Here is a 13,146-nt window from a genome sequence, read left to right on the forward strand (position 1 = left end):
CTCGTAGGCTCCAGAGCGCAGGCTCAGTAGTTGTGGTGCATGGGCTTAGTTGCTCCACGGCATGTGGGATCTTCCCAGACCAGGGATCGAACCTGTGTCCCCTGCATTGGCAGGTGGATTCTTAACCATTGCGCCACCAGGGAAGTCCGACCCTAGCTTCTTCATCCATAAAATGGAGATAATGACAGCTAGATTAAATGAGATAAATGCATACTTAGAACTAGCAGAGCCTGGCTGTGTATGTGCACTTTCTTCTACTCCCTTCCAAAACTGAGACTTTTATCCAAAGGGAAATTCAGCCCTAATGATCTGGCCAAGATCTGCAGTTTGAGAGTTACTCTACTTCTTGATAAGTTTCCTCTGTGTATCTAATGTTCCTAATCTGCTGAGTTCTGTAACCTGTGTACCCACTCCAAAGGTTCTTTTTTCACTCTCTAAGTGGCATTTTTTAATGAACAGAGTTCTTATTTAGTGTGGTCTGATTTATCAATGTTTTCCATTATGGTTATTGCTTTTTGTGTCCTGTTCTTGCTCTAAGATCTCCTTGGCTTTTGTTCATGGTTCTTCTTCTGCTTGCAGCGGTGTTCTTCTTCTGCCTTCTTTATCTTCCACAAGTCCTGCAAGACTCAGCCCAGTGTCACTTCTTGTCTCCTCCAGAAGCCCTCCCCTACATCCATCCTGTCCACCTGATTAGGTGTCTTTTCTCCTTGCTCTCAGAGCTCTGTGTTCATACATCTATCACAGCTCTTGTTACAGTGTGCCAGACTCTTTTCTTTACTTGTCTGTCTCAGGCAGGATGGGGAGCTGCTCAAGGGCAAGGACCAGAGTATAGCACAGTAGCATGGGGGCCTGGCTGGGAAGATGCCCTCAGAGGCTTCAAGTAAGTAAACAAATAAAAGTCTTAGGTGCCACACCTGTCTCTCTCTACTTCTCTGACAGTATTCCCCCAACCTTTCTTAACCTGTGCCCTCTTTTGATGAGCATGAGGATCCTCCAGGCAGATGGTAAAATGCTACCCCAGAGAGTGTACTCCAGATTGGGAGATAACTACATTATAGTGCTTCAGAGAGGGCTGATCAGTAGTGTCCCACACAGTAAACATGAGGAAAGGAAGGTCCTCTAATTCATTAAGCCCCAGAAAAAGGATCTTTGCGTTTTATAATAGGAAAATCATTGTAATCTTTGCAGAGAGCAACTTCAGTTGTTCTGGGGCTGCAGCCACCCCTGCCCTGAATCTTTTGGGTGTTCATAGGATGTGGCCTACTTTTCAATTTTCTGAGTGGGTGTGCTTGCTGAGGGTAGGTCAGACTCTGAACTGGGAAGGCTGGTGGGCTTGGAAGATGGGCCTGGACAGTGGAGCCCCCAGCCTGCTCACTCTGTCCAAGTAGAGCCACTCTGAGATGGTGGCAAATGTTTTTTCATTAAAAAATTTTTCTTTCTCTTTTTTTTTTTTAAAGATTTATTTATTTATTTATTTTATTTATTTTTGGCTGCGTCGGGTCTCAGTTGCGGCACGCGGGGTCCTCGTTGAGGCATGCGGGCTCTTTTGTTGTGGTGTGCAGGCTTCTCTCTAGTTGTGGTGTGTGGGGTTTCTCTCTCTAGTTGTGGCACGCGGGTTCCAGAGTGCGTGGGCTCTGAAGTTTTGCGGCACACGGTCTCTCTAGTTGAGGAGTGCAAGCTCAGTGGTTGTGGTGCATGGGCTTAGCTGCCCCGCAGCACGTGGGATCTTAGTTCCCTGACCAGGGATCGAACCTGCGTCCCCTGCATTGGAAGGTGGATTCTTAACCACTGCGCCACCAGGGAAGTCCCTAGTAGTAATTTCTTAACACTAAATTTTAGTGTGATCCAGGGAAGGCCTCACTAAGAAGATGATGTCTGACCAAAGACCTGGGAGATGAGGGAGCAGGCTCTCTTGGGGGAGTATGTTCTAGTTACAGGGGACAGCAGGTGTGGAGGCCTGGAGTTGGAATGTGCCTGGTGTATTTGAGGAGATAAGGAGATAGTGTGGCTGGTGGGGAAAACCTAAAGGGAAAGAATAGTTGAAATGAGGTCAGAGATCTCATAGAGACCCAGATGATGAAGACCTTGTAGGTCATTGTGAAGATTTTGGCTCTTACTTTTAGTGATTGGAATCCATGTTAGGGTTTTGAGCAGAGTAGTGACAAGGTCTGCCCTGTTGCTGGTGGTGGGTAAATGTGATGGTGGTAGCTTATTGAGGGTGTGTTCTGATTGTTTCTATTTTCTCAGTGAAATAGGAAACAGAGTAAGAGCTAAGAGAGTGAGGACAAGAGAAGAGGTCCTGAGGCTGAGAGTTGGGGGAAAGCCAGAGACTTCAAGTATGTTCCCTTTTGGGTTCTGAGTATCCTGTTTTTTATACATGGCTTCTCCCTGGGCTTCAAGTTCTCATTATAGAGGTAGAGTATTCTTCCTATACTACAGATAGGAAAACGGAGGTATTGAGACTTGCCCAGTCCCTTTAGCCCTTACTATTTCCTAGTCCTCTTCTGAGAAAGTTGGCTTGTGGGTGGTGTTTTCTGGAGCAGGGCAGGCATCTTGCCATCAGTCAGGTTGAGTTCAGCTAGGCTGGAGAGCATGGGAAGGGTGAGAATGAGGTCAAGATTTAGTATTGGTAAAGGCTTCAGAAAGAAGTCAACATTTGAACTGGATATTTAAGAAAGAATGGTGGTGGAGGACTTCCTGATGGAAGGAATTGGTTGAATAAAAGCTTGGAGGCATGAACATTCCTGGCATGTGCAGGAAATGGCAATTAGTCTGCTGTGACTGGCAGAGGGAAGGCACTGGTGTGAGATAGGTCTGTGGCCTTGGAATCATCATCATGTTTACAGGACCCACCAGGTTCTTCTTGCCAAGGGTGAAAGAGGGCAGGGCTCTTTGTGGGGCAGGGCTCCGTTCTATGGACCGAGCGGGCTCCATCGTCCTGGCAGAGCTGGGTTAAGCCGCTCGCTGAGAGGCTGAGTTTCCAGACTGGCAGAAACAGCCATGTCTAGGTTTTTAAAACTGTCTTGGAAGCAACCAGATTTCCTTTGGCCTGGAATTGCCTAACAAGCCCTCACCCCATTTTAGGCTTTCAGGAAATATTTAAACCCAACTTCAAACCTCCACAGAATCTGTACTGAACTGGAGAAGGACCATCTGGCAGGAAAAGGGATTGAAAATGGTTGAGGTTGAAAACCCAAACTTAAAGGCCTCTTTGGGGAGGAGAGTTGGGAAAGAGGATGTGGGAGTGATAAGTGGACAGTCAGGAGATGGAAAGAGAGCTTAATTTTCTTCTGGTTGTTATTCAACAACAAAAATCATCTTTTTTTGTGACTGGTTGAGGCAGATTTCAGCCTCATAGGGACCTGTAAAAACACCCAGCAATTCCTCTGATCTCCCAGCAAAACAAATCTTGGTTCCTCTCCACTTAACCAGGCTCATAATCCCCTCAACTTTTTGCTCAAAGGACTTTCTGGACCTAGAGCCCCAGAGCTTGGGGCTGGAATGGAAAAGATCCAAGGTACCAGGTATGTAGAAGTGCCGACGGAGAAAAGGGGTCTGGCACTTTGAAGGGAATTAGGGGACAGACTTGAGAAGAACCTTCCTGGCTCCCTTTCTACAGTTTTTGATACCCACCCAACCTCTGAGCCCACTTTCTCCCCTTTCCCTTGTAACCCCTTGATTTTAGGCACAACAGAACCAAAGACAAGGTTGTGGGCAGATAACCAGTGAGAAATGAGTCAGGAAAGGAAGCGGGGAAAAGAGGGGTGGGGGAGGAGAAAGCCAGCATGACGGAGGTGAAGGCAGGTTTCCCAGGAGCAGCCTTTCTTCATGGGTGTGTTGGATGAGAACTGTTACTGCAGGAGGACCCTGGAAGATAATAGGGGCACCTGTGAGGAGATTGAAACTCCTGAGGTAGACGGGATTGGCTGAGGGCTGGGAGGAAAAGGCCTGCTGGTGACAGTCCAAATGGGTGGCAGCTACAGCTGGAAACCTCCCTTTCATTGGTTTTATTGCAGCCATGCCTTTGGGGAGCGGAGGAGTGCACCTTAAAGGATATGGCCAGTGCTAGAATTTCTAGGGCCCTTTGTGTTCCTGGCCTTTGACTCCTTGGGGGCCCAGCCACTCCGCGGCATGTGGGATCTTCCCGGACTGGGGCACGAACCCGTGTCCCCTGCATCGGCAGGCGGACTCTCAACGACTGCGCCACCAGGGAAGCCCTGGGGGCCCTCTTTTGCCATCAGTTAGCAAATCAGTTAACATTTATTTGCCTGTCTTTTATGTGCAGAACTCTCTGCCAAGTACTGAGGATTGTTCAAAACATGGAGAAGAACTAGCTAGCTCTGCCCTACAGCTTTCTCAGCCGCGTGGGGACAGAGTGGGCCAGGATGTCAGGGGACCTGTGGGATGGCTGAATTTCCTAGGAAGGCTGTGCAGGTGAGCCGCTACAGCAGAGCCTGAGCTGTCAGTCCAGGCAGAGCTATGAAAGGTAAATGAGGCGCCTCCTGCCTTGGCCCAGTCCAAGGACACCTGCAGGAGAGAAAGGGAGAATCAAACGCTCTGCTTTCGAGAACTCTGGTTTGGGTACTTAAAAGGAACTCTCTCTAATGATGACCCTCCCTGAAACTTGCGGTGCCAGTGCTGGTTGCCGAGACTCTTGGAGGAAGAAATGAGAGACGTAGGCCCTCCTCTGGGGGAGCTGCCAGTCTGATCCTTTTCTGCTCGGCCTGCCGCAGGGCCTAGATGACCAAGGGCTGCAGGAGGGAGTCAGTGAGGGGGTGAGGACGGTCTGGTAGGTGTTCCCTGGGCAGGGTGAGTAGCAGGTTGACTCCAGGGCAGTCAGACCACAGCTGTACAGAGCCGGACTGGGCTGAAGCCAGGTTCTCGGGGCACACAGAGCTCCGTTCCCTTTCTCACCTTCTCCTTCCCTCTGGGCTGCTTCCTAAGCTATTACTTCCGTGCCAGAGATTGCTTAAGAGATCAGTGGAATGTCGACGTCGGCAGAAATTCTCTCATGTGCTTTAGAGGTTTCCTTTGTGGGGGGGTCCTGACTTCTTACCTAGACCAGACAAGCAGGGTGCTGGGCAGTGTTTGTGTTTCCTCTCAGTGGCAACCTTAACCCCAGCACAACGGGAGGCTTCCCTCCAAACACTTGCATCTGTTCTTCAGCGCTCTCAGGGCTCAAATGTCTCCTCCTCAGGGGCGAGGCACACTGTCTTGTCCGAAATTAGGCCTGCGGAAAAGTACCACACAGACATTTAGAAATGTCACTTAACGAGGGGAAACAGTTTTTTGCTCTAGGATAGGAAGGTTCATTCTTAGAGGCTGGGCACCCCTCAGAAGGAGCTCCCTTCAGAGACTGACCTCTAAGGGATCCCTTCTCAGACCTTGGGCAGAGCATCTGTGGATTGGGTGATGAGACTGGATGGTAGGGAAAGGGAGCACTGAGGGAGCTGGAGAGACAACTGCAAGATGCAGGCTGGCCTGAGTGACAGCAGGGAGCCTTCCAGAGGGTCTTTCCTCCAGTGGCAGCGAGGGGAGTAGATGGAGGGTTTCAAGCGGCCAGCATAGGCTCCTCCCTGCACTGCTCAAGCCCAGCCCTCCAGGAGGCTTTGTGTGGCTGCTCCCAGGGCAGTGCCCCCTACCCCTTCCTTGCTGGGACGTGGGACGCAGCACTCACCTGCTGACTGGGCGAGTCAGGTCACAGAGCTGAGCAAAGCTGGCCACCTGTAGGCGTTGGGCGGGGAGGGACAGTGGTAAATTGGAGAGAGCTTGCTACATCTAACTGGACTGCCAACTGCTGCCATATAGAAATGCAGACGGTGATGGCAGGTTTTCTAATTTTTCAAGAGAAGCCAGAATCTGAATTTTTATTTGCATTTCATTTATACTCACCCAATTTTTAAAACGTTTGATAACTAATTCAACTTTTTTAAAAAAAATGAAGGGAAAACCAAATGGAACATATTTTTGCTCTTGCAAACCACCAGTTAATGTCTTCGGGTATAAACTCTTTTTTCCCAGGAGTTTGGAAGTGAGGGGAAAGTGAGGAAAGCGGTTGTTAGCTACCAGGGGTGGGTGGCAGGAAGAGCTGTTTTGAGATACAAGAACTCAGAGTACAGCAAAGACTGAGGGAACTGTTTAGGAGCAGACATTGATAATGCTTTCACTGGATCCTGCGACGTGCCTGCTCCTTTGTTGAGGGTCGGTGGTTCTGTGCAGGTGGAAGAAGCTGGGGGGGTGGGAGGAGGAAGGGGACCGAGTGTCCATCTTGTATTTGCTCACAGCTGGGCAGACTCTTGAGAGGATGGTCAGTAGTGACCCTTCATACCTTTACAAGTCCTCAGCACATTGTGGGACTCAAGTTTGCACACTTACAGGCGTGTAGCACTAGCCTGAAGTGCTTACTGAACATACAAATTCCTAGGCTCCGTTCAAGAGGGGGAGTGGGACCTGGGACTCTGCATTTTTAACAAGCACCCCCATCAATGTTAAGAAAAGTAAGTGGACAGTGGAGTCAGAGCTGAGTCCACAGTCCTGCCCTATTCCTTCACTAGGTGAGTGATCTTGGGCCAACCATTTAATCTCTCTGAATCTCAATTTCCTGGTTGGAAAATTGGGCCTGTATTATCACTACGTCATGGGATGGTGAGAGCTGAAATGGAAGATGATTGGAGGCCATGCAGAGTGCTGACTCAGAGCTGCGGCGGCGCTGGTGCAGGCCACCTGGGCTCAAATTCCTGACTTGCCACTTTCTAGCTGTGTGACTAGGGCCAAGCGATTTAACTGCTCTGTACCTTGGTTTCCTTGGTAACATGTAAATAATAATAGAACCCACTTCGTAGGGTTGTCACAAAGATTAAATGATTTAATCCTTTAAAATGCTTATAACTTTAGCTATTGTAATTTTATAAAGAATCTAGCAGCACCTTTGGTAATAAATGTGCCTTTACTTCTTTTTTGTTTTTTCTTAAGTCCTCTTACCATGGGTAACGAACAGGTGAAGGCTTACTTTCAAATGTCACCCCTCTATAAGGCCTTCATGGAGTCCACTTTTTCCTTCACTTTTCTCCCTTTACAGTTAGCTTTTCCAGGGCAGGGACTGTATCTGTCCATTTTCATATCCTAGTACCTTGCACAGTGCCTAGCATAGAGTAAATGGATTGGATGGCAGTGCTGGGGAGTCTGTAAAATGAATCTAGCTTGGGAATGGAGAGGGTGCCTTCCAAATACCTAGAGAAGCATGATCTGGAAGAAAAATGATTTATTAAGCTTCAGTGTGCCAGAATAACAATCACGTGAGGTAGGTCATGTTATTACTATTGCTCTTATAGTGAGAACGTTGAGTCCTCAAAACTCACGTGTACAATGACCCTTGGCCAGCAGTTGCTAGAGGCAGGGTTGGGCTGACTCCAGGTTGGGTGTTCTTCCCACTGCACCTTGAGAACCTGGGACTGTGGTCTCTGTCTCGATGCAGAGTTTGTAGAGAAGTTCTAATGGTACCTTATTATGTTCCTTTCTCTGGGCTGTAACTCTTCAGATAGTTGCCTGTAATTTGTCAGAGCTGGGGTTTTGAGCAATTCGTGATCAGTGGTAGATGCTAATTGAACAATTTCATTTTCCAAACATGGAGTTTTTGCCGTTGATGGGCCTGGGAGCTAACAAAACACCTCTCATCCCCTTGGCTTCTCTGCGCTATTCCCAGTGGGTGTTTCTTTTCCTTGGGAGTGTCTCTCTCTTTGCAGCCAGACTAGCCAAGGAATCAGGCTGAAAGCACAGATGGGAGCCTGGGGTGGCTCTTAGGGCCTTGGGAGAAGCAGTGTCCCCCAGGAAGCCTGCCATGCAGAGTGCTCAAGTCTGCACTTCAGGTGTAAAGGGTTAGCCTGGTCCTTAGTTCCTCAGACCGCTGGATTATCCCCTGAACCTAGTAGACCTGGCTAGAGAGAGCAGGTGGGAGGGAGCACAGTGAGTAAGCTTCTCTGACTTAGTAGGCTCTCCTGGGGTTCTCAGCAGTGCCTGCCCAAGATGCCTCAACTCCTGGGCCACTGCTGAGAATAGCAGCTGTGTTCTTGCAGAAGTGTGACCAGGGGTCAATGCCGTGGGCCTGGTAGTTTTGACCCACTCCTCTCTTGGTTGCATCTTCACAGGATTTTTCTTCTTGGCCCAAGCAAATATCACAGCTATCTGCATTCTTCCTCCTGACTAAGTTGGCTCTGTGTTCTCATATTCAAGTATATGACTGCATTTCAGAGCATTTTAGATCAGAAATTCAGGGAAGGAAAGAATATATTTTTCATCATGTTCTTTTAATATATTTCAGTTTCTGGTCTTTCCACAAATCTTCTGTCCTTTCCCTGAGGGCCTGCCCTGGAGCTGGTAGAGCATGTCCAGTGTTGTTATGATGGGTTCTGATGATTATTGTGATCGTTGTTACCATGGGCACAGTTGAAAGCTGATGCTTAGCAAGTTGATTCCTTGTAACACTGTGCTCCCTGAGGACCCTGAGAACTGGTTTGGGAAGCTCCCAGAGGCTGCCTCTCTCCTTTCCCTTCTTTCTGTTTAACACACACAGCCATACGCCAAGCACTTAACTTGGCCCTTGGCTGGTGCAGGTAAAGAATATCTCACCAGAGCCGGTGTGCACAGGTGCTCTGGTGGCAGGAGTGACTCCCCTTCTTCCTTCTCCTCATACTAACATTATGCTATATACTTAAGTTTATAAAGATTTTTTCCTCAATAGGTAGGGAAGGCTTTTCTTTGTTTTTTAAAAAAATTTATTTATTGTATTTTTGGCTGCATTGGGTCTTTTCTCTGCGTGCAGTGAGCGGGAACTACTCCTTGTTGTGGTGCGCAGGCTTCTCACTGCGGTGGCTTCTCTTGTTCTGGAGCACAGGCTGTAGGCGCGCGGGCTTCACTAGTTGCAGCACACTGGCTCAGTAGTGGCTCGCGGGCTCTAGAGCGCAGAGTTAGTTGTGGTGCATGGGCTTAGTTGCTTCGCGGCATGTGGGATCTTCCTGGACCAGGGCTCGAACCCATGTCCCCTGCATTGGCAGGCGAATTCTCAACCACTGCACCACCAGGGAAGCCCAGGAAGGCTTTTTTTTTTTTTTTTTTTTTTTTTTTTTTGCGGTACGCGGGCCTCTGACTGTTGTGGCCTCTCCCGTTGCGGAGCACAGGCTCCGGACGCGCAGGCTCAGCCTGGACGCGCAGGCTCAGCGGCCATGGCTCACGGACCCAGCCACTCCGCGGCATGTGGGATCTTCCCAGACGGGGGCACGAACCCGTGGCCCCTGCATCGGCAGGCGGACTCTCAACCACTGCGCCACCAGGGAAGCCCACCAGGAAGGCTTTTCATGAAGGATAAAAATGAGGCTCAGGGTTTGTTTTCTTTTTCTAAAAGCATTGTGGGGGATGTTTCATTGCTATCACCATTGCTAGCACCTGCGGGCTGCTTCCTCCCTTCCAGCTCCCACTTCACTCACCACTACCATCACCAAAACGACAACCTTGAGAGATTGCATAAAGGTAAGGAAATTAGAGAGAGTGCATTTCATGTTGAAATTAGGATAGAATTATAAATGATATCAAGAATTAGGGTCTGGCTTATTTTTTATCATCGAAACCAATCACTTATTTGCACCAAGATAATAAGTAAGATGGCCTCCAGGATTAAGGTCATTAGTGACCATAAATAAATATGTTTAACTTTCACATCCAAACATACTTCATTTTGGTCAATGGGATGAGAATGCCGATCAGAGTGAGAGAACTATTGTTCCTGAACTGTTCAGCGTCTGTGAAGGTGGTGTTGGCCCAGAACAGAGTGCACATTCACATTAGAGATACTGTGAATTATTGTTGTCTCTCACATCCATTCTCCAAGGGACTTAAAATATTTTAAAGTTTTTTTTAACATCTAAATTGAGATATAATTTACATACCATAAAATTCACTTATGTTATGTATACAATTCATTTTTTAAATATATTCAGTTATGCAACCATCACCACTGTTTATCTAATTTCAGAGCTTTTTTTTCACTCCCCCAAAAGAAACCCCATACTCTTTGCAGTCACTCCCCATTCTCCTACCCTCAACTCAACCCTAAGCAACCATTAATTTATTTTCTGTCTCTGCAGATTTGCCTATTCTGTACATTTCATAAAAATGGCATGAGAGTTCATCCATATTGTGGAATGTCTTCTTTTTATGTCTGAGTAATATTCCATTTTATGGATATACCACACTTTGTTAATGCATTCGTCCACTGATGGACATTTGGGTTGTTTCCACTTTTGGGCTATTATGAACATTGGTATGAGTATTTGTGTGGACATGTTTTCATTTCTCTTGGCTGTATACCCAGGGGTGAATCATGCTGGGTCTTATGGTAACTCTATGTATCCCTTTTTGAGGAACTGCCAAACTGTTTTCCAAAGTGGCTGCACAATTTTACATTTCCACCAGCAGTGAATGAAGGTTTTCATTTCTCCACAGTCTCACTAGCACTTGTTTTTATCTTTTTGATTAGAGTCATCCTGGTGGTATGAAGTAATACCTCACTGTGGTTTTGATTTGTATTTCCCTAATGACTAGTGATGTTGAACATTGTTTCATGTGCTTCTTAGCCAATTTTATATCTTTGGAGAAATGTCTGTTTAAATTCCTTGTCTACTTTTCTTTTTTTTAAACATCTTTATTGGAGTATAATTGCTTTACAATGGTGTGTTAGTTTCTGTTTGTCTACTTTTAAATTGGATTATGTGTCTTTTTATTATTGAGTTGGAAGAGTTCTTTATATATTCTAGATACAAGTTGCTTAGCAGATATATATGATTTGCAAATAATTCTCCCATTCTGTGGGAGTCTTTTTACTTTCTTGTGGTATTTTTAACAGCACAAAAGTTTTTTATTTAGTATAATACAGTTTATATCTTTTTTCTTTTGTTGCTTGTGTCATATCTAAGAAACTATTGCCTAATCCAGTGTTACAAAGATTTACCTCTATGTTGTATTCCAGGCTTCGCTTTTGTCATTTTAACTCTTAAATTTAGGTCTGTAATCCATTTTTACTTTTTTTTGTATAGTCTAAGTGTAAGGGTCCTACTTTATTCTTTTGTGTATGAATGTCCAGTTGTCTGAATATTGTTAAAAACACTCTTCTTTCCCTCTTGAATTGTCTTAGCATCCTTGTTGAAAATCAATTGACCCTAAATGTATGGGTTTATTTCTCAACTCTCAATTCTATTCTGTTGATTTCTATTTCTGTTCTTACGTCTGTGCACACTGTCTTGATTACCATGGCTTTGTAGTATGCTTTGAAATTGGTGAGTGCGAGTCCTCCAACTTTATTCTTCTTTTTCAAGATGGTTTTGACTGCTCTGGGTCCCTTGCACTGCCACAAAATTTTAGGATCAGCTTGTCAATTTCTGCAGTTGATGAGTATTCTGTTCAGTCTGTAGATCAATTCGGGGAATATTGCCATCTTAACAACTTGGAGTTTTCCGATCATGAACATGGGATGCCTTTCTATTTATTTATGTATTCTTTAATTTCTTTCAGTGATGTTTTGTAGTTTGCAGTGCATAAGTCTTGCACTTCTTTTGTTAAGTTTATTCCTAAGTATTTTATTCTTTTTGCTGCTATTATTAATGGAATTTTTTAAATTTCATTTTCAGGTTGTTCATTGCTAGTATGTAGAAAGAAAATTGATTTTTTAAATATTACTTTGTATCCTGAAAACTTGCTTGACTTTATATGTTAGTTTAAGAGTGTTTTAGTAGAATTGTTATGATTTTCTACATGGAAGATCATACCATCTGCAAATAGGAGACAATTTCCCGTCTGGATGTACCCTTAAGTTTTAACATTTTTCTTCCTTTATTATTTTAGCATAAAATAATGTTACTATATTAGCTAACTGTATATGGTACATGTACAGACATTTTTCACTTTATAAATACTTAAATACCTTAAAGTATATTAATTTTATTTTAATGGGTGTTAAAAATATGATAACTCATAACTGTGGTTTCTGGCTCAGATGTCACTTTATCAGGATGTTCCTCCCTGAACATCCTATTTTAAAAAACAAATCTTCACTCTCCCTCTACCTTGCTTCATGTTTTCTTCCTACCACTTATCAGTATACATATTATACACAGATGTACACTTATGTATCACACACATGCTTGTGCCTGCTTATTGTCTGTTTCCCTCTGCTAGGATGTAAGCTCCATGAGAGCAGAGACTTTGTTTCATTCTTTGCTGGATGGCAGTGCCTAGGACAGGGGTACTCACTCAGTAAATATTTGTCAATGATTAATTGTTTAGAACAAGATTAAATATTTTAAGAAAAGTTAGTCAGTTTCAAGTTGATTAAAGAAAAACATTGAATAAATGATTGTTCAGGAGGTATGCAAATATGGTAAAATTCATAAAGGCTGTATGGCATGCCAGAAGTTTGGGAAACTCTAACTTAAGAAATGAGAAGAAGCAGGATGGAAATGGAGTTTTTAAAATCATTTTCTGTGAAGTGATAAGTTATCTGTTAGCTCACAGACTCTTCCCCAACCCAGATCAGGGATCCCTTGAGGCTCTTAATCTGTAACACATGAAATTAAATATATGTGGGAAAGTGGTTCCTGCTAACCACCACAGAAACCCTGTTGGCAGTTTTGGAGGTCATCTGGAAATGTTTGAGGTGCTTTTCGCTACCCATGGAAACTTGGCTTATAGGTCTTGTCTTCTTTGCAGGGCTCTGTGTTTGCAGAGAGCAGAAATGACCATGACTGCCAACAAGAATTCCAGTATCACCCACGGAGCTGGAGGCACTAAGGCCCCTCGAGGGACCCTGAGCAGGTGAGTCGGGGAGCACTGCTGAGGGAATGGGGCTCACTGGAGGGTAGCATCAAAGGACACCTAGTGACCTGTGTCCTGGATAGGATTCCTGCCAAATGTCAATGATTATCATCATGATTCTGACAGTCATAGAGGTGCATAATCTGGGCCAAACTTTAACTACTTACCAAATAGTGAGATCTCAGGGCATTTTCTTATGTCCTCTAACATTTTGGTTACTCATCTGTAAAATAATAATAGTACTTATCTCACAGAGTTTCTGTGAGGATTAAATGAGATAATATATGT

General features: G+C 45.1%; 1 protein-coding gene across 3 annotated transcripts in view; it reads left to right on the forward strand.

Annotated features, from left to right (window-relative positions):
• The window catches only part of DENND2B (DENN domain containing 2B), a 154,878-nt gene that overhangs the window by 89,792 nt on the left and 51,940 nt on the right, over positions 1-13,146 (forward strand). For all 3 annotated transcript variants that reach the window (XM_081240858.1, XM_081240860.1, XM_081240859.1), the window contains one exon: positions 12,754-12,858. In XM_081240858.1, the coding sequence (XP_081096984.1) occupies positions 12,779-12,858 (80 nt within the window). In that variant the 5' untranslated portion in view covers positions 12,754-12,778. The remainder of the gene's footprint in view (positions 1-12,753; positions 12,859-13,146) is intronic.

Source organism: Mesoplodon bidens (assembly GCF_964165515.1).
Source record: "Mesoplodon bidens genome assembly, chromosome: 7".
Lineage (NCBI taxonomy): Eukaryota > Metazoa > Chordata > Mammalia > Artiodactyla > Ziphiidae > Mesoplodon > Mesoplodon bidens.